The sequence below is a fragment of the Phocoena sinus genome, chromosome 15 (genome assembly GCF_008692025.1).
Source record: "Phocoena sinus isolate mPhoSin1 chromosome 15, mPhoSin1.pri, whole genome shotgun sequence".
In the NCBI taxonomy this organism is placed as follows: Eukaryota; Metazoa; Chordata; class Mammalia; order Artiodactyla; family Phocoenidae; genus Phocoena; species Phocoena sinus.
This window is the reverse complement of record NC_045777.1, coordinates 59,086,474-59,108,158: the sequence shown is the minus strand read 5'-3', so window position 1 is coordinate 59,108,158 and position 21,685 is coordinate 59,086,474. Positions and strand designations below refer to the sequence as shown.

General features: G+C 51.4%; 1 protein-coding gene across 1 annotated transcript in view; it reads left to right on the top strand.

The window, feature by feature from the left end:
- The window catches only part of LOC116740470, a 176,760-nt gene that overhangs the window by 129,319 nt on the left and 25,756 nt on the right, over positions 1-21,685 (top strand). Inside the window, exons 53-66 of the mRNA XM_032606118.1 lie at positions 1,104-1,268; positions 4,100-4,268; positions 4,687-4,871; positions 5,100-5,192; positions 5,344-5,548; positions 6,827-7,011; positions 7,093-7,190; positions 9,420-9,604; positions 12,270-12,475; positions 12,606-12,786; positions 13,510-13,619; positions 13,927-14,043; positions 14,188-14,329; positions 14,413-14,543. Of these exons, the coding sequence (XP_032462009.1) occupies positions 1,104-1,268; positions 4,100-4,268; positions 4,687-4,871; positions 5,100-5,192; positions 5,344-5,548; positions 6,827-7,011; positions 7,093-7,190; positions 9,420-9,604; positions 12,270-12,475; positions 12,606-12,786; positions 13,510-13,619; positions 13,927-14,043; positions 14,188-14,329; positions 14,413-14,543 (2,172 nt within the window). The remainder of the gene's footprint in view (positions 1-1,103; positions 1,269-4,099; positions 4,269-4,686; positions 4,872-5,099; positions 5,193-5,343; positions 5,549-6,826; positions 7,012-7,092; positions 7,191-9,419; positions 9,605-12,269; positions 12,476-12,605; positions 12,787-13,509; positions 13,620-13,926; positions 14,044-14,187; positions 14,330-14,412; positions 14,544-21,685) is intronic.

Genomic DNA, 21,685 nt, shown 5'->3' with positions numbered 1-21,685 from the left:
TTCGTCGTTATTGTTAGGGGGCGGTGTTGGGAGCCCTGTCCCCCCAACATCCCCCCGAGTTTGTTAGCTGGTTGGTCTTTCCTGCATTCTTTCCACCTTTCCTTCCGCCCACCCACCCACCCACCCATCTTCTCAACCATCCAAGCATCCATCCGTCCATCTGCCCACCCTCCCATCCTCCCTCCCATCCTCCCTCCCATCCCTCCATCCATTCATCCCTCCATCCTCCCATTCCCCACATCCCAGGGGTCAAACATTTTCTGTAAAGAGCCAGATGGTAAATATTTTAAGTCTTGCAGGCCATATGGTCTCTGTTGCAACTCTGGCATTGTGTCATGAAAGCCACCATAGATGACATGTAAATGAATGGGTATGGCCATTCCCGATAAAAATCTATCTACGGGGACAGGCAGCGAGCCAGATTTGGCCCATGAGCCACAGTTTGCCAACCCCCAATCTGTTCATCCATTCAGAAAGCATTTGTAGGTCTTACCTCTGCCAGGCTCTGTTCTAGGTGCAGGGGCAAGGATGGTGAAAGGGACAGACGAGGTGCCTGCCCTCCTGAAGCTCACAGTCCAGTGGGTAGAAGAAGAAACAACAGACAAGGTGCATGATGTGCAGTCAGGTGTGGTGGATGCTGTGAAGGAATGAAGCAGGGAGAGTGGACAGGGGATTGCAGGGGGCCTTGCTGACAAGTGCAGACTGCGGCGGGAACAGCCAGTGCAAAGGCCCTGTGGTAGGAGCATGCTTAGAGTGTTTGAGGAACACAGGGTGGCCCTTATAGAGAGAGCGAGAGGGCGAGGTTAGGAAGATAACGCAGACCCATAGGACCTGCCAAGGAGACCGGCTTCTCCTCTAAGCGCAATGGGAAGGCAGAGGCTTTGAGCCGGGTGGACAGTGTCTGATTTGCATTTTTTTAAAACTTAGCCTGGCCGCCAAGTGGAGGAGGGGCTGTGGGCTGGGGCAGGAATGGAGGCTGGGAGACCTGATAGGCTATTGTGACAGTCCTGGCATGAGGGATAGTAGCCTGGACCAGGGCATAGGGAGAGGAAGCTGTGCTCCTGCACCTCCCTGACCACTGACACCCCACCCTTTCGTCCCAGGCCCTCTCGGTCTCCGGGGAGCACACCTTGGGCAGCGGTGGGCTTCTGCTACACTCCAAATGCCAGCTGGGCCTCGCCCCAGACCCAGACCACAGCCTGCACCTCAGCCTGACCCTCCGCAACCACAGCAGGCCCCGGATGCCTGACTTCTCCGGGGAGCTAGAGGTAAGGTGGCTGGGTCGGGGCTGCCCACCCCATAGGCAGGATACTCTGATGTCCCTCTGTCCCTCTCTGCCCAGTGGACCACCACTGCCTGGGTGGCCCTGCCATCTAGTGGCCAGTATTAGAACTGCAGACTGGCACCCTAGTGGGGACCTGAGCTTAACTGTAGGTGGGACCCACTGTGGCTGGCCCCCCCACCCTGAGCAGCTCCTCTGCTGCCCCAACATCAGCCCTTCTATAACCGAGAGGCAGTGGCTGGACTCCCAGGGTTTGAATCCCAGCCCAACCTCTTCCTGGCTAGCAACGTACTTCGCCTCTCTGTGCCTCAGTTCCTTCGCCTGTAAAGTGGCGGATAATCATTGCACCTACCCTACTTCCCATGGCATCAATATCGCAGGGATTAAGTATGTTAATATGTATAGATTGCGTAGAATAGTGCCTGATACAAAGCAGCCACTAAGTAAGTATTAGCTGCTATTATTATTAGCTATTATTGGCCGAGTCTTCTCCTACCCCTTCCACCTCCCAGCGGCCCAGGGAGGTAGAAGGGGACAGAGCTGGGTTCAATACCTGCTCTGCTCCCACCTGGCCAAGGGCTATTGGGAAGGGACCTCTTTGAGCCCCATTTCCTCATCTGTAAGTGGGGATCAGGTATATTTCACAGGGTGGTCAGTGGGGTTCTGGGCACCCCTCCCCTCCACCCACACAGCACGGGCATACGGGAGGTGCTCCATAAGTGCTGTCATCCATCCATCTCTGTGTCTCCCTGGCTGGGTGACCTTGACCTTGTGACTTTCCCTCTTCAAGCCTCAGTCTTCTCTGTCAAATGGGAACAAATCCCATGTCCTTCGCAGAATTGTTGGGAGGAAAAGAAACAGAGTTTGCACAGCACGTGCACACAGTAGGTGCTCACGAGATGGGATTTTCCTTCCAGCATCTAGCGCTGGATGAGGCATTTCTGTGTCTGGAGCTCACTCAGCTCCTGTTTCCGAGCCCAGCAGCAGTGGCAGTTTCAAAAGAGTTTTCCTTTCTGAGTTTCGCCAAGGCTGGCTCTCGTTTCCCCGTTTGCCAGCCAGGCCCCCAGCCACTCCCGCACCTGTAATTCGGGTGCCCCAAGGCTCACTTCCCCAGAATCGGAGGACTGGGAGTGAGCCCCGTGGGGCCCAGCCCGCGGTGGGCGGCCAGGGAGTGGCTGGTCCTCCTGCTTCCAACCCGAGCATGTGCGCAGCTGGTTCTAACCGCTTCTCCCCTGCCCACCCCCTCTCTGCTTGCCCCATTTTGGGGTCCGTGGTGTGGAGAGAGGCCTTTCACAGCCTTGTTTGGTCTCTACACCAACCCGGTGGAGAAGAGGGACAGATTCGGGAGGTCAGGCACTCACCCCGGCTGCTGGGGTGCTCGCCACTCAGTGACAGTGACTAGGACGGACACCTCAGCTGTGGTCTGCAGGACACCCCCCCTCAGGCTCACCTCATGCACTGTGAAATCCCCTAAGGATTCCTGGGCTCCACCCCTCCCACCCACTTAGGAAGCTGCATGTTCATTGAGCACCCTGAATTGGATTCCTAGGGCTGCTGTAACAAATTAGCCCCAACTCAGTGGTTTAGCACGACAGAAATTTCTTCTTTCACAGTTCTGGAGGTTAGAAATCTAAAATCAAGGTGTCAGCAGGGTTATGCTCCCTCCAGAAGCTCCAGGAAAGAAGCCTTCCTTACCTCTTCCAGCTTCTGGGGGCTGCCAGCAATCCAGGCGTTCCTTGGCTGTGGCGGCATTATTCCAATCTCTGTCTCTGTCTTCACATGGCCTTCTTATAAGGACACCAGTTATTGGGTTTAGGGCTCACCCTAATCCAGTATGACGTCATCGTAATTTTATTTCATCTACAAAGAACCTATTTCCAAATAACATCACATTTACAGGTACCAAGGGTTAGAACTTCAACAGATCTTTTTGAGGAATATAAGCCCATAACACACCACACACACACACACACACACACACACACACACACACTGATTCCTGATAAATTTTGAGAACCACCATTCTATATCTGATCTTATAGATTTTGAAACTGAGGCCCAGAGAGGGTAACACACTTACTCAAGGCTGCACAGCTTGCTAGCCGCAATATCTGGACTAGAATACAGAGCAGCTGAATTCAGGCCAGAGGTGGCTCCCCTCCCCTACAACGGCTTCTTAATCAGCCCATTGGCCTCCCCCCTGCAAGGTCTCCCTAGGGTTCCTTCTCTTAAGGCCTCTGAGGCTTTTCCTGCCTTTGCCCCACCCCATTCGAAACCCTCCTGTCTTGTGTCCCCTTCCCTCAAGGCTGGTGGCTGCAAGGGCTGGGATAAACTGCTCAGTGCCGGCCTTTATGCCAGGTGCTACCCACGATGTCTCCTTGAACTTGTGGAGACATTTGCAGTGGTTCTCAGGCAAACATGGAAAACCTGGCCTGTAGGTGGAGACACCTGGGCACTAGGAACGTAAAAATGCCAGTGCCCAGCCCCTCCCCCAGTCAGTTAAGTCAGAATCTCTGGGGTGAGGCCTCGGCAGCAGGAATTCTTAAGCTACTTGGATGCTGTGCGCCGCGCTTGGTTAGGTCCCTGGATGTGGATTTTAATAAGCGTTTTCTGCGGTTGGTAGGATTCTGAGCCCTGTGGCAGGGGTGGAAGGTGGGGGGACCCAGTGCCCCTGAAGATGTGGAGGCGGGTGGGCATTGCCTTTTCCCTGCAGGTTCAACCTCACCCTCCTCAGCCACCTCTCCCTGGGCCCGGGGCCAACAGGGGCCAGAGGCCAGAGGCCAGGCTGCACTCAGGCCTCTGCCCTTCGCCTCCCAGCTCCGCGGCCCCAAGGCTCAGCAGTTTGGCCTGCTGGGTCGGGTCTCCACCTCAGCTTCTCGAAGCTTGGTCCAGCTGGAGGGAAACGTGGACGACGGGGACGAGAAAGTGAGGCTGTGGGTGTCCCGGGCCCCGAACTGCTTCCAGGCCTCGGTGGCCCACAAGGAAGGTGAGTGGAGGTACTGGTGTGGCTCAGCGGCCTGGCCAAGGCCCCAGCTTGGCCCAAGAGTGGACAGAGATTGGGGTGCTGAGAGCTTGAAGTCAGAGGAAACCCTGGTAGGACTTGGTGGCACCCCCAGCTTGGAGGTGATGATGGACTTCCTGTGGTCACCTGTGGTGCCAGGAGAGGCTGGGTAAGTCTGGACCAGAGGTGGGTGTGGGCTGGGGGATGGGGAAGAAACCAGGTTTCAGGGGTTTGGAGGTTGATTTAGGCAGCTCAGTTCAAGGCCCTCAAATCCTTGGGCCTTTGAGACTCTGCCTGTGGGCAGTGGGGAGCTACAGAAGGCTGTGGAGAGAGGGAGGAGTGGGCAGCTGGGAGGCAGATGGACGAGTCCTGGGTACAACGGTGGGTCCCTTCCTGGCCCCAGGGAGCCAAGAGGAGAGTGTGGTGCTGCGGGCATGTGCTCACAGGCGGACTGCGGAGGTGGAGGCCCTGCTCCAGGACAGCGGGCAGCCCATCCAGCCCCTGGGACGCCTGACCCTGCAGGCTGCCAACCAGAGCCTCCGCTTGGCTGCATACGGCTGCCAGGGGACCCTGCTGGGCCACGTGGAGGTGAGAGGGCCAAGGGCTGGGGGGAGGGGTGTTATTCCTACCCACCCACCCCCACCCTGCCCGGGCAGAGGCCACAGGACCAGGATCCCTAAGTCCAGGAGTACCAAGGAAACCAGAGGCAGACAGCCCATAGTGTGGCCAACACATCCCTGGGCGTTGCTGCTGGCACCGAGAGCATTCTGTCCACTTCATTCCCATGAGGCCCAGCCTGTCCCTCTGTGTCCGCAGTCCAGGGTGGCTGCTCTTGGGTCCCAGGTGCAAGCCCGGCTGGAGGAGAAGATCCATGGCTTGGACGCCTACGTGAGAAGGTTCCAGCGCCTGGTGGGTAGAGTGCGCTGTGATGTCGGGGGCACCCTTGGAGAACGGGAGGGAGCGTGAGGCTGTGGGGGGTCACCCCTCTGGCTTGTCCCGGGCCTCCCTCATGGACGTGAGGGTCTTCTGGAGCTTTCTGTGCCCCCGTTCCCCTGCCCAGGTGCAGCCGGCGGGCGCCCTGGATGGTGCGGCAGGCTCCCTTCTGCAGCTGTGCCAGGCGGGGCTGGGGGCCGTGCGGGAGAGTGGCCGCGTGGTGGCCGCGCTGTGGGACCAGAGCCGGGCCAGGCAGGGGCTGACACATCGCGTGCCGCTCTACCTGGAGAGGCTGCAGGCAGGGCTGGAGCAGCTGCGGGATGAGCTGGAACGTGAGTGCAGGAGACAGGGCGTGACCCTGCACCCAGATCCACACCTGATCCCAGGGCCCCCGACCCCAGGTCCCTCACACTCGGCCTGCGGTACTGGTTCAACCAGAAAGGCCACCTGATTTCTGGCAGGCCTGCAGCCCAACTTCCTTTAGACCCTCTGCCTTATTTCTCATGGATCTAGAGCCTTCAGACTTTTGGAACAGTGTCCATTCTTGTCAGTCTCCAAGCTCATATCCCTCGTGCCTGCTGCCTTATCTCTTCTGGGACTGCTGCCCAAGTTTCTTCAGTCCCCGCCTGATTTCTTTTGGCTATATAGCTTTACTTCTATCAGGCCCACTGTCATAGATTCTAGGGCCTATTTCTGGTTCTGTGATAAGCACCAGTGAGACCGTGCGGGTCGTGAAGGCTGCTGTCCCGAGCGCCCTCCTGGCGGTGCTGGGACGCCCCAGCCTCTCCCAGGAGCACCAGGGCTGACAGCTGGCCCAGCAGGGAGCCCCAGGACCCTGCCCCGCACCAGGGCGGCCATCCCTCTGACTGGCCAGCGCTCGGGCCAGACAGGCTATTAAATGTACTCTCACCCCTGCTTGTGTCCCTTTGTCAGAATCCCAGGGCCACCCCCAGCCTCGTGATTCACTAGGACTCACAGCTCTCAGGACATAGTTGCACCCACGGCTATGATTTGCTACAAGGACAGGATACAGAGCCAGGTGGCGGAGGGACAGGTGCAGGGGAGGTTCTAGGGAGACCAAGCACGAGCTTCCAGACTCCTCTCCCAGTGGGGGCACACAGGACTCCCTCCACTCCCCCAGCTTTGAATTGTGACAACATGTGTCAAACGCTGTCTGCCCGGGGAGCTTCTTAGAGACCCTGCGTCCAGGCTTCTCACTGGGGGCTGGTCACGTAGGAGCCTCTGCCTGGCACAGACCAACATTCCAGACTCGCAGAAGGGGGTGTTCGGCGTAAACCACATTGTTCGTGCAATCCAGGCACAGTGAGGCCCTCTTATCAGGTCTGGGAATGGTGGGAATCCCCCGGAATCCAGCCAGGGCTGACCCTGTGAACCGGCCTTGCAGTTGGACAGTCTCAGGCCTGCCGGGCTAACTCTTTTCCAGTCTCTAGTGCCACCACCTCATTCCAGGTCACAGGCCCTACTTCTTTCCTGGAGGCCCGGGTCGCCGGGGGGCTGGTTTTCCTGTGTGGGCCTGGGATGCGGGTAGCAGCATCTCACCTGCCACCAGGACCGGGAGGCCTCACGGTGGGTGCTGGCTGCCTTTGCAGAGCCCCTGGCCACGCTGAAGGACGCCTACTTGGAGGTGACAGTGCAGCCCCTGGACAAGGTGTGGCAGGAGCGGGCCGAGGAGGCCGTGCAGCAGCTGCAGGCCTGGGTGTCCGGGACGCCGGGGACCTGGGGGTCCGGGCCCATCGCAGCGGCGCTGGAGGCCACGAGGGGCGCCCTGGAGCTGGTGAGGTGGGGTGAGGGGAAGGGAGGCGGCCCTGCAGGCAGGGATGGCCCTGATGGCTCTCACTGCCCCCACCTGCTCCAGGCCACCCACCAGATGCTGTCTTGGGCTGAAGCTGTGTTCTCACAGGCACTGAGGCGGCTCTGCAAACCCTTGCTGGACCTGTACAGCTTCTCAGCCAGGTAACTTGTCCCCTCTGGGGTCCTGCCCCACGCCAGGCACACCCTCCGTCTCATCTGCTCCCCTGACAGCCCTTCCATAGAGACATTTTTAGCCCCATTTTACAGATAAGGAAACTGAGGCTTATTCTTCATTCCGTGGATATTTTATGAGCACTCTTTGAGCAGGTGCTGTTTTAGGTTTGCAGACGCAGCGGCGAGTAGGATAGATCCTGGCCCTCACGAGGGCCATGGCTGAGCAGGGAGACGGTCACTGAACACAATGACCAGGTTATCTACCCTCAGGGGCGGCAGGCCTTCCTATAAAGGGCCTGAGAGTGATGTGTTCAGGATTTGTAGCCCAATGGTCTCTCACGTAGCCTTCGTTTTTTGGTTTTGTTAAGAATCCTTTAAACAGTAAAAGCCATCCTTAGCTTGCAGGCCATTCCAAAGCAGGACACAGGTTGGAGTCGGCCACGGACCACAGTCTACCGACCTCTGAGCTAGTATGTTAGGTACCAAGTGCTACAGAAAAAAAAAAAGGCAGGACATGTGGGTTGATGGGGGCATTTTATTTTTATTTTTTAAATCTTTTTGTTTATTTTGGCTGGGGGGCACGCGGGATCTTAGTTCCCCAACTAGGAATCCAACCCGTGCCCCCTGCAGTGGAAGCGCAGAGTCTTAACCACTGGACCGCCAGAGAAGTCCCCGATGGGGGCATTATAAAGAGTGAGGCTGTGGTTGGCTTCAGTGAGAAGGTAGCATTTGAGCAAGGGCTTGAGGGGTGAGGGAGTGAGCCGGGTGCACATCATGGGAAGAGCGTTCCAGGCGGAGGGCACAGCTGGTGCAAAGGCCCAGGGGTGGGAGTGCACTTCCTGCTTGAGGAATCTGAAGGAAGCCAGGGGGCTGGAGTGGAGAGTGGAGGAGTCCGGCGGGTAATGGGTTCCGGGCAGCCTGAGGCCTTTGTCTCTTACTCTGAAATGGGAACACACAGGAGATTTTGAGCTGAGGAAGGACATGATCTACCTTTCATCTAAAAAGATTCCTCTGGCCCCAGTGTTGAGAATAAAGACTGGGGGCAGGGAGGGGGATAGAAACAGGGAGCCCAGTTTAGAATGGTCCAGGCGAGATGGGAGAGTAGCTGCGCCAAGCAGTGGCAGCCGTGGAGGGGGTGCGAGGCAGTCAGGTTCCGGGTGTTGTAAGGACAAGCCTGTAGGACTGGTTGACAGATTGGATGTAGGTGGTGAAAGAGAAGAGCCAGGGATGACTCCCAGGGTCTTGGCTTTGATGACTGGAAGGGATGGAGGGTCCATCTACGGAGTAATGGGGATGACTGGTGTGCAGGGAGCAGCTTGGAGCTCTGTTGGTTTCCTGTGGCTACCATAGCAAATTACCACAAGTTCAGTGGCTTAAGCGACACAGATGTGTTCTCGTGTAGTTCTGGAGGTCAGAAATTCAAAATGAATGTCAGGTTCCTCCGAGAGGCTCAGGGGATAGCCCTTCCCTTCCCAGCCCCTGCAGGCTGCCTGCTTGCCTCGGCTCGTGGCCCCCACCTCCATCTTCAAAGCCAACAGGGCAGCATCTTCTCCCCTCTAACTGTTGTCCTTATATCTTCTCTCTGACCCTCCTGCCTCTCTTATAAGGTCCATTGTGATTCCATTGGCCACCTGGAAATCTGTCTCAAAAATCTTTAGTGTAGTCACACCTGCAAAGTCCCTTTGGCCTCCTAAGATAACACAGTCATAGGTTCCAGGGACTTGGGCGTCTTTGGGGCTGTTGCTCAGCCTGCTGTGGTGGGAGTGGATGGTCTGGAGCTCTTTCCGACCTGCTGAGTTTGAGACGCCATCAGGACACCCCACTGAGGCAGCTTTCTGAGGCCTGGGCCGTAGAGCAATTTGGAGGTTTTGGAGGAGTCACTGGCCCTGAAGGAGCAGCAGAGCCAGCTTCAGGGACAGGCCTGAGGAGCCCCTTCCCCGCACAGGCCGGAGGCCCCGCCAAGGCACATACGTTCAGGCCCCTGGCAGGAGATCAGATGCCTGCGTCCTTAAGATAGGACAGTCATTTCTACCCCCAGCCTCCACCTCGTTGTGCCACCTCCCCAAACAAAGCCTGTGCCCTCCCTAAGAGGCTGATGTTCCGTGGAGGTCAGCTTGCACCGGACCCTTACAGGGCCATCCTGCGGCTGCGGAAAGTGAGGCTCCGACAGGCACGACTTGTGCTGGGGGTCTCCCAGCTCCTCTGTGCTCCCTCCAGGGACCACTCAGTGGTGGTGACACTGCCGATGCTGCCTGCAGGGGACGAGCCCCTGGACGTGGCCCGGGTGACCAGCCACCTGGTGGAGGAGAAGCTGCTGCGGCCACTCCGAGAGCTGTATGGGACCAGCGTGCTGGCCGAGTACCACCGGCTCAAACGCCGTCTGCTGGGGGCCCCCTCTGGATGTGAGTCCTACACCGCCCTCCTCCCCGGGACCCCTCTACCCTTTGGAACGTGGCAGCAGGACCTGGCAGGGCCAGATAGACAGTGGGACCATCCGCCCAGTAGTACAGTAGCATTGTAGTACTGGGCCCATCTGATCCCAGGCTGATTCCAGAGGTTACTGGGCTTCCCAACGTCAAACAGGATGAGGGTTGGGCTGCAGATCCAGGCTTTTGTCCAGAAAGTAAAAGCCTGAGCCTGGAACCCAGCGCGGAGGCGTGGCGAGGGACTGAGGGCCAGGGCCAGCTCCCTCCAGGCAGACTCTGCAGGAGAAGCACCAGGCAGACCTCCAGTTGCAGCCGGAAGGCCACTAATTGAGTCCAGACTGTCCGTCAGGCAAGGCCTGGAGCCACAGGCGGTGCTGGGACCAGACACAGCTCTGGGGGCTCTGGGGGCCCTGGGGGCTTGGAGCCCCTGGAGTTTGCATCCGCTGCCCTGAGCGTGATCTGGTGAGTCTCCTCACCTCTCTGTCACCTGGAGGGGGCAACGTGGCTCACTGGTGTGGTAACGGGTGTGTGCCTTTGGTGCCTGGCAGGGTCTCGAGTCAGTGGGAAAGCTTGGCAAGGACTGGTATGTAGCATCGGGTCTTGTGATCTCACAGGTGGGAACGCGGAGGCTTGGGCAGGTGGGAGCCCCCCCCCCCCCCAGAGTCTGGGGTACTTGTCCGCTAGGCAGCGTGGCGACTGGAAACAGCCTGGTCTTTGGGTTCCATGCGTGCGACCTGGGACCGGCCTGTGACCTTCAGCTCTGACACGGGGCTCCTAGTACCCTCCTCGTGCGGCCATCATGGGCTGGCACGGGCCAGCAGCTGCCGGGTACCTGGCCTGGGCGTGTGTTCAACGGGTGGGGCTCCTCTTACCCGACCCCCACACAAGCCTCTGCTCCGCAGCAGCGCTGGCTCAGGGGGTCCGAACTGCCCTCTCTCGGGCCACCTCCTGCCCACCGTGAAGAGGGCTGGGCCTGGCCCACGTGGCACCTCCCTCCTGTTGGATGGAGCCTTTGGCCGTACTTTTTTTTTTTTTTTTAATGAAGACATTTGACTTTTGTGGGGGCATTCTGTTGTTTCTTTTTGACAAAAATATTTATTATTTGGCTTCATTGGGTCTTAGTTGTGGCATGCAGGATCTTTCGTTGCAGCGCACAGGCTTCTCTCTAGTTGTGGCACGTGGGCTCCAGAGCACACGGGCTCAGTAGTTGTGGCACGCGGGCTGTCTAGTTGTGGTGTGAGGGCTCAGTAGTTGCAGGGCATGGGCTTAGTTGCCCCATGGCATGTACGATCTTAGTTCCCTGACCAGGGATCAAACCCGCATTCCCTGTGTTGGAAGTGCAGAGTCTTAACCACTGAACTGCCAGGGAAGTCCCTGTGTCATATTTTAGATTCCACATACAAGTGGTATCATGATAACCTCTAGTTGCATCCATGTTGCTGCAGATGGCATTATTTTGTTCTTTTTTATGGCTGAGTAGTATCCCATTGTATATATGTACCACATCTTTATCCATTCATCAGTCAATTTAGGTTGTTTCCATGTCTTAGCTATCGCGAATAATGCTGCTGTGAACATAGCGGTGCGTGTATCTTTTTGAATTAGAATTTTGTCTGGATATATGCCCAGGAGTGGGATTGCTGGGTCATATGGTAGTTCTGTTATTAGTTTTTTAAGGAAGCTCCATACTGTTCTCTGTAGTGGTTGTACCAATTTACATTCCCACCAGCAGTGTAGGAGGGTTCCCTTTTCTCCACATCCTCTCCAGCATTTGTTATTTGTAGACTTTTTAATAATGGCCATTCTGACCAGTGTGAAGTGGTACCTCATGGTAGTTTTGATGTGCATTTCTCTAATAATTAGCGACGTTGAGCATCTTTTCATGTGCCTATTGGCTATTTGTATGTCTTCTTTGGAGAAATGTTTGTTTATGTCTTCTGCCCATTTTTCGATTGGGTTGTTTGTTTTTTTAATATTGAGCTGTATGAATTGTTTGCATATTTTGGAAATTAAGCCCTAGTTGGTCTCATCGTTTGCAAATATTTTCTCCCATTCTGTAGCTTGTCTTTTCGTTTGTGATTTCCTTTGTTGTGCAAAAGCTTGTAAGCTTGGTTAGGTCCCATTTGTTTATTTTTGGTTTTATTTCTGTTGCCTTGGGAGACTGCAGGTTGCCCATTTAAAGTGTCTGATTCAGTGGCTAGTGTGCCATCCATCACCACAGTCAATTACAGAACCTTCATCACCCCAAAAAGACACCCTGCATCCCTTAGCTCTGTGTCCCCATCCCTCAGCTATACCCCCAGTCTACTTTCTGTCTCTGTGGATTTGCCTGTTCTGGACACCGCGTATGAATGGAGTCACGTAACACGTGCCCTTTGATAACGGGCTTTTCACTCAGCGCAGAGTTTCTGAGGTTCGTCAGTGTTGGAGCGTGCATCACACCTCATTCACCTTAGGGGACCCCTAGAGCTCAAGTCATCTTGAAGCCAGAGGTTCTTGGGGACAGACCCCACTCCCCACGTGGGCTGCCCATGAGGAGATGGGCCAGGGAGCAGGCTCTGGACAGGCTGGGCTGCCCCGTGGGCTCAGGTCCCAGGCACAGCGGGCCCCACTCCCCCTGCGTCCGGCCTCTTCTCTGCAGACCACGCTGTGGTGGCCGGCACCAGGCATGTGGTGACCTTCGACGGCCAGGTGTGGGGCATCAGTGCCCGCTGCGGCAGCCTGCTACTGGCCAAGGACTTCGCTCACGACACATTCTCGCTGACGCTAAACCGGGCGGGCTCGGGGCTCACGTCCCTGACCGTGGAGTTGAACCACACCACCCTCGTCCTCTACCCCGGCCTGAAGGTGAGCCTGCAAGAGCGGGGGGGGGGCGGGGGGGCACGTCGCCCAGACACTTTCCTGCCTCCTGTCACGTCCACACACCTGTGCCCTGTGGAGACTGTCACCTGTCCTGCTCAGCCCGTCTGGCCCACAGACCTACAGGCTGTACAACTCCTCCCTGCCTGGGGAGAGCTGTCTGGACCTGGATCTGCCTCCCGCCAAGACCAGGAGGAACAACGTCCCCAGGATCGAGCTGACCAGTGAGGACGGTGTCTCTGTTGTCTGTGACCTCCACGCCAGCCTCTGCAGCCTGACTCTCAGCGTCTGGCAGCACGGTGGGTCTGGGCCCCCAATGGCGGCCTCTGAGCCAGTGCGGTCAGCTTCCAGGGCTGAGACCGACAGATCCCAGTGGGCAGCACTCCGAGTCCTTGGGAGGCTGTGGGCAGGAGGCCCAGGGACACTCTTGGGCCTCTGCTGCTCCTCGGGGCTGACAACCCAAGTGGGTACCAGAACAGCCCAAACAGCTCAGAACTGGAAGAGGGTCAAAGGCCATCTCTCCCAGCTTTGATCACGTCCAGCACTGGGACAGCCCCTACTCCAGCGGCAGCGCAACTCTGGGTGCAGCCCCGCTGGTTGGCCGCTGCCCCGTTTCAGGCGCTGCAGCGCGCACGGCCTGCTCCTCACGTGATCCTCCCGCTGCTGTCCCCTGGGACACGTGACATGACCCAGGCTAATTTACGGGCCCCCCCACTCCTCCAGCCACAAACATCAGGGCCCGGCTTTGAGCCCAGAGCTCTGACCCCACGTTCTGCCCCCTTCTCTGGGACGTGCCGCTCCCCTTGATCTGGTTGGGCAGCCCCAGGAACACTTGTAAAGAGCTTGCATCCTGACCACTCGGGATGGGGCTGGTGGATGGGGGAGGGAACAAATGCTTTTCTCAGTCCTTTTTCTCCTCTCCCTCTGGTGAAGTTTCAGAGCCAGGACCGGTGTTGGGGGGGTCAGGCGTGGAGGGTGCAGGGTCTGGCCAGCAGGCTCTCACAGCCTTTCCTGCCCCACAGGCCTGTCCGCTGGCCTTCTGGGCACCAACGACAACGAGGCAAGCAATGAGCTGATGCTGCCGGACGGCACGGTGGCCAGCAGCCTGGAGGAGGTCACCCCCGCCTGGCAGGTGAGCTGGCTAGCCAGCCCTCCCTCCCTCAGGGCCGGGCGTCATCACTAGGACGCTGTGGCTGGAGAGGGGAACAGGTGTGATCCAGGCGCGCCCCGGAGAGGGAAGCCTCTGTGTGGATTGGCCGTGGACCTGAGGAGGGTGGGGCCCCCACCTCCGAGGCTCCTGGGCCTGCATGTTCCACACCTGCAAGGAACCTCTCAGTCCGAGGGAGTGGTGGTTCCCTCCTGGGGCTGCAGCCCCCAGTGGAGCTGCCTGGAGAAAGGAGGTCCAGGCAGGAGCCTGAGTCTTGGGTTCGTCTCCCCAGGTGGGTGGTGACTGCAGGGCCATGGAGGAGACTCGGCTGGCATGCCCGGTACAGAGCCTCACCTGCCGGGCCTTCTTCCAGGACCCCCGCTCCAGCCTGGGGAACTGCTTCGGGGTGGTGAGTGTGCAGCTGCAGAGGCCACTCGGCAGGGGGACTGCAGGACAGAGAAGGCCCTTGCCCTGATCGAGCCTATAGCCCTCCTCTGTGCTGCTCCCCAGGGTGTGGTGGGCAAGGACACTGACTATGGGTGCTGGATTTCAGGTGGACCCCACACCCTTCCTCAGCCTATGTGTCCAGGACACCTGTGGCACCCAGGAGCGCCAACCTGCCTGCAACCTGGCGGCCGCCTACATCCACCTGTGTGCCCGGGGCTTCGTGCCCCTGGACCCTCCTCCACAGTGCGGTAAGCAGTCTGACCCCTGCCTGGGGGCGGAAGGTTGACCTCTGCCTTCCATCCCAGAGGGAAAACCGATTCTTTTCTCTTAGCTTCCGCCGAGAGGACAGGCACTCAGTTATTGTACAGTGAGCTAAGAGTCAAAGCAAAGTTATGTGTGAAGGAGTACTTATTAAGAAAGAGAAAAAGAGGGCCACAACCTCCACCTTCCACCCCAGGTCCAGTGAGCCCTGTGACATACAGCACAGGAGATGAGAGCTCGGGGAGGCTCGGGGAGGTCAGGCAGCTATGAAGTCGGCTGCTGAAAACTCAGAACCACAGACTTGCTGTTAGGGGATGTGAATGTACACGCCCTACAAGGTCTGGGAACCCCTGGGCACACCTGAAACCAAGGTCGTGCATGATTCCCACGGCTGAAGTCCCACTACACAGACACAGAAGTTGGCGACTGCAACAAACAACGGCAGTGGACCCCCTGATAACAGAGCAATTATTCATGAACCTCGCAAAAGAACAGTTAGTAGTAGTAGCTACTGGGAGGAGGAGTGGGTGTGACTACAACAGGGTGGAAAAGGGAGATGTTTGTGGTGATGGAACAGTTCTGTATTTTGATGGTGGTAGTGGTTACATGAATCCTCACCTGTGACAAAATGTCATAGAACTATACACACACACATTCTACCAATGTCTGGGTTTTGATATTGTACTATAATTATGGAAGATTTAACCATTGGGGGAAATGGGATGAAATATATACAGGACACTCTGTACTATCTTTGAACTACCTGCAATTCTATAATTATTTTAAAATAAAAAGGCTTTAAAATTAAATATAAAACATCAGAGTCACAGTTTTAAGGCAAGTTGTAATAATTTACTATAACTGTTCCAGAGTATAAAAAGGAAACCTTCCTCTTCCTACCTCATTTAAAATTTTAATGAAGTTAGTGTTATCTTATGGGAGACAAAAACCCGAGGACAATACAAGAGGAAAGTTAGAAGCCCAACTGCAAACTCGAACGTAGATGTTACTAATATGTTAGTGAAATTCAAAAATACGTTGAGACATAAGCTAAGAAAACATCTTAACCAATTGGAAGTAATCTCTGGAACCCAAGGATGGTATTTAAGAACAGTGTACTAAAGTAGGCAATTTAAACTAGGTAATTCAAAACAGTCCTTCTGGTGGGCTATCTAATAATGTTAAACAAGATAGAGAAAATGGGGTACTGGAAATATCTGGATCAAAATCCAGGGGAAGACAGGAGAGTGACATCAACAGGTGGCAGGCTAGGAATCTACAAATCCTCAGTCCTCCATGGAAACACTGAATATAGAACAATATATGGACCAAAGTAGCTTTGTGAGAACCTAGAAACCAGTTCAGCAGCAGCAACAACCAAGTGACTGCCTGCCTGAGAAAACGTCTCACTCTAAATGCAGGAAATTTCATGGCATTTGTGCTTGACTTCCACAATACAGTTTTGAAGAAGCCAGCTAGCTCCTGGCTCATCCCTTGGGAGGGAAGGAAAGGAGTGGAACTTGCTTGCAATGTTCTGACTTGTCTGGGACCTGCCAGAGGAACAGGTCTCTCTTGACTTAGTGACGATGAGAATGGTGGCATAGTTTGGATATCACGTGGGTGATTGCTGAAAGCAGGAGTGGGTGCTGCTGCCAGAGGCAGCTGCAGGGAGTCTGCAGTCCTGTAGGTGACTGGGAGCAAGACTTTGGACAGAGGAATACAATACTATATCTAAGCCCCTGAGAAGAAGCAGGGGTGAAAGCTGGGGAAATTAGGACATTTAAAAGCAGCTGTGTCTACTGGGGATGTGGAGTTAAAGCACACACTCAGGCCCAGGGAAGATGCGCCCATAGAAAGTATTTGAGAGAACCCTGAGCTTTCATACCAGGTTGATTAGTGAAGGCCTTCCCCTGCACAGGGACAGTCTGCAAAGAATGGGAGAGGTGGATGTCTTTTCAAATGCCCAGTTCCAACAAAAGATGACAAGACATACAAAGAAACGGTGAGATAGGGCCCATTCAGAGGAACACAGTAAATCTCCAGAAACTAACTCTCAAGAAACATAGGCCCCTTATTGACAGGCTTTAAAACAACTGTCTTAAATATGCTCAGTCAGATGAAGGAGAAGAAAGATGGCAGACAACTAAGTGAAATCAGGAAAACAATATATGAGAAAAATGAGAATATCAACGAAGATGTAGAAATTACAGTAAACAAATTCTGGAGGTGAAAAATGCAATTTGTGCTGTCTTCAAGGGACTCACTTTAGATCTAAGGACACACACAGGTTGAAAGTGAAAGGATGGAAAAAAATATTCCATACAAATAGTAACCAAAAGAGAGCACACTTTCAATAATGGATAGAACAACCAAAGAGAAGATCAATAAGGAAATAGAGAATTTGAACAACACTGAAGATCAACCAGACCTAGCAGATATATACAGAACACTCCGCCCAACAGCAACAGGGTATCCATTTTTGTCAAGTGTACATTGAACATTCTCCATGATAGACATTAGATAGATAGATATTAGGCCATAGAACAAGTCTTAATAAACCTCTAAAAACTGAAATCATACAAACTATTTTCCAATTGCAATGGAAAGAAACTAGAAATAGCAGACAGAAAACTGGAAAAATCACAAATTGTACAAAATTAAACAGCACACTCTTAAACACCCAATGGGTCAAAGAAATCACAAAATAAATTAGAAAATATCTTGAGACAAATGAAAACAAAAACACAACACACCAAAACTATGGAATTTAGAGAAAGCAGTGCTACCAAGGAAATGTACAGCTGTAAATCCTCACATTAAAAAAGAGCTCAAATCAACACCCTAACTTTACTCCTTAAGGATCCTGGAAAAGAACAAATCAAACCCAAAACTAGCAGAAGGAAGGAAATCATAAAGATTAGTGCAGAGATAAATGAAGTAGAGAGTAGAAAAACAAGAGAGAAAGTCAACAAAACCAAAAGTTGGTGTTTTGAAAAGATCAACAGAATTGACAAATCTTTAGCTAGACTGACTAATAAGAAAAAAGAAGACTCAAGTAAGTAAAATCAGAAGTGAAATAGGGAACACGACAACTGATTTTTACAGAACCAAAAAGGATTATAAGAGAGTACTATAAACACTTGTGTGACAACAAATTGGACAATCTAGATGAAATGGATAAATTTCCAGAAACATATTACCTGCCAAAACTGAATCACGAAGAAACAGAAGTCTGAAAAGACCTAAAACTAGCAAGCAAATTGAATCAGTAATCAAAAACCTCCCAACAAAGGAAAGCCCAGGACCAGATGGCTTCACTAGTAAATTCTACCAAGCATTTAGAGAATTGAAACCAAGCCTCCTCAAACTCGTACAAGAAACTGAAGAGGGGGGCTCCCCTGGTGGCGCAGTTGTTGAGAATCTGTCTGCCAATGCAGGGGACATGGGTTCGAGCCCTGGTCTGGGAAGATCCCACACGCTGTGGAGCAACTAGGCCCGTGAGCCACAACTACTGAGCCTGCGCATCTGGAGCCTGTGCTCTGCAACAAGAGAGGCTGCGATAGTGAGAGGCCCACGCACCGTGATGAAGAGTGGCCCCCACTTGCCACAACTAGAGAAAGCCCTCACACAGAAATGAAGACCCAACACAGCCAAAAATAAATAAATAAATTTAAATTATATTAAAAGAGAAAAACTGAAGAGGGAACATCTTCAAATCCATTTTATGAGGCCAGAATTATCTTGATACCAAAGCCAGACAAAGACACTTCAGGAAAACTACAGAACAATATCCCTGATGCATATAGATGCAAAAATCATCACACACAAAAAAATACAGTTGGCCTTCCATATCTATGATTTCCACATCCACAGATTCAATCAACCACGGATTGAAAATATTTGAAAAAAAATCCAGAAAGTTCCAAAAGCAAAACTTGAATTTGCTGCATGCTGGCACTATTTACATAGCATTTATATTGTATTAGGTACTATAAGTAATCTAGAGATGATTTAAACTATACAGGAGAATGTACATAGGCTGTATGCAAATATTATGTCACTTTATATAAGGGACTTTATATAAGGGACTTTAGCATCCACAGATTTTCGTATCCATGGAACCAATCCCCGTGGATACTGAGGAACAACTGTACTGGCAAACAGAATTCAAGAGCACATTAAAAGGATTATATACCATAACTAAGTGGGTTTATTCCTGAAATGCAAGGATGGTTCAACATAGGAAAATCAATGTAATACACTACATTAAAAGAATGAAGGAAAAAAAAAAACCATGACCGTCTCAACTGATGTAGAGAAAGCATTTGACGAAATTCAACACCCTTTCATGATAAAAACACTCAACAAACTAAGAATAGAAGGAAACTACCTCAACATAATAAAGGCCATATTTGACAAGCCCATAGATAACACCATATTCCATGGTAAAAGACTGAAAGCTTTTCCTCTAAGATCAGGAGAAGACAAGGATGCCTACTTTTGCCACTTCAATTTAAAGTAGTATCAGAAGTCCCAGCCAGAACAATAGGTCAAGAAAAAGAAACAGAAAGCATCCAAATTGGAAAGAAAGAAGTTATCTCTGTTCTCAAATGACACAATCATATATATCTAAAAAACTATGTATATGTAGAAAATACTAAAGCTTAAAAAAATTTAAAGACCTATTAGAATTAGTAAACAAATTTGGCAAAGTTGCAGAATGTAAGTCAACACACAAAAAACAATTGTGTTTCTATACACTAATGAGCATTCCATTCCAAAAAGGAAATTAAGAAAATAATTCCGTTTACAATAACATCAAAAAGAATAAAATACTTAGGAATAAACTTAACCAAAGAGGTGAAAAACTTTTACACTGACAACTACAAAGCACTGCTGAAAGAAATTAAAGAGGATACAAATAAATGGAAAGATATCCCATGTTCATGGATTGAAAGACTTAATATCATTAAGATATTAATACTACTCAGTGATCTACAGATTTAATGCAATCTCTGTCAAAATCCCAATGGCTTTTTTTGCAGAAATATAAAAACCTACCCTAAAATTCATACAGAATCTCAAGGGGACCCCAAGTAGCCAAAGCAATCTTGAAAAAGAACAAAGCTAGAGGTCTCACACTCCCTGGTTTCAAAACTTTTAACATAAGCTACAGTAATCAAAACACTGTGGTACTGGCATAAAGACAGACATATAGACCAAAGGAATAAAATAGCCCAGAAATAAACCCTTGCATATATGGTCAAATAATTTTTGACAAGTATGTCAAGACCATTCAATGGAGAAAGTATAATCTTTTCATCAAACAGTGCTGGGAAAATTGAATATCTACATGAAAAGAATGAAGTCGGACCCTTACCTTACACCCTATAAAAACATTAGCTCAAAATAAATCAAATACATAAATATAAGAACTAAAACTATAAAACTCTTACAAAAAAACAGGGGGAAAGCTTCATGACATTGGATTTGGCATTGATTTCTTGGATATGACAGCAAAGGCACAAGCAATAAAAGAATAAACAGACCAACTGGACTTCATCAAAATTATAAACTTCTGTGCATGAAATGACACAATCAACAGAGTATAAAGGCAACCTATGGAATGGGAGAAAATATTTGCAAATGAAGTAACTGACAAAGGATTAATCTCCAAAATATACAGACAGCTCATGCAGCTCAATATCAAAAAAACCCAAACAACCCAGTCAAAAAGTGGGCAGAAGAGGGGCTTCCCTGGTGACACAGTGGATGAGAGTCCACTTGCCAATTCAGGGGACACGGGTTCGTGCCCCGGTCTGGGAAGATCCCACATGCCGCGGAGTGGCTGGGCCCGTGACCCATGGCCACTGAGCCTGTGCGTCCGGAGCCTGTGCTCCGCGAGGGGAAAGGCCACAACAGCGAGAGGCCACGTACGGCAAAAAAAAAAAAAAAAAAGAGTGTAGGTCAAAAAATGGACAGAAAACCTAAATAGACATTTCTCCAAAGAAGGCATACAGATGGCCAACAAACACATGAAAAGATGCTCAACATCACTAATTATTAGAGAAATGCTAATCAAAACTACAATGAGGTATCACCTCACACCAGTCAGAATGGCCACCATCAAAAACTCTACAAACAATAAATGCTGGAGAGAGGGTGTGGAGAAAAGGGAACCCTCCTACACTGTTGGTAGGAATGTAAATTGGTACAGCCACTATGGAGAACAGTATGGAGGTGCCTCAAAAAACTAAAAATAGAACTCCCATATGACCCAGCAATCCCACTACTGGGCATATACCCAGAGAAAACAATAATTCAAAAAGATGCATGCACCCCAATGTTCATTGCAGCACTGTTTACAATAGCCAAGACATGGAAGCAACCTAAGTGTCCATCAACAGGAATGGATAAAGATGTGGTACATATATACCATGGAATATTACTCAGCCATAAAAAGGAACGAAATTGGGTCATTTGTAGAGACATGGATGGACCTAAAGACTGTCATACAGAATGAAGTAAGTTAGAGAGAGAAAAGCAAATATCATATATTAACGCATATATGTGGAATCTGAAAAAATTGGTACAGACAATCTTATTTACAAAGCAGAAACAGCGGCACAGATGTAGAGAACAAATGTATGGATACCAAGGGAGAAGTTGGGGGATGAATTGGGAGATTGGGATTAACATATATGCACTATTGATACTATGTCTAAAATAGATAACTAATGAGAACCTACTGTATAGTACAGGGAACTCTACTCAATACTCTGTGGTGACCTAAATGAGAAGGAAATCCAAAAAAGAGGGGATATATGTATACATACAGCTGATTCACGGTGCTGTAAAGTATAAACAAACACAATATTGTAAAGCGACTATACTCTGATAAAAAAAAAAATAAAATTGGTCAAAGGACTTGAATAGACATTCCTCCAAAGAAGATATATAAATAACCAACAAGTACATGAGAAGATGCTCAATATCACCAATCATTAGGGAAATGTGAATCAAAACCACAATGGTATATAAACTCACACCCATTAGAGTGGCTGCTATCAAAAAATTAGAAAATAGTGTTAGCAAGGATGTGAAGAAATTGGAACCATCATGCACTGTTGGTGGCAATGTAAAATGGTGTAGCTAATATGGAAAACGGCATGGCAGTTCCTCAAAAAAATTAAAAATAAAATTACCATATGATCCAGTCATTCCACTTCTGGGTATATACCCCAAAAGAATTGAAAGCAGGATCTCAAAGATATCTATACACCCATCATAGCATCATTATTCACAACAGCCAAAAGTTATAAGCAACCCGTGTCCATCAGCAA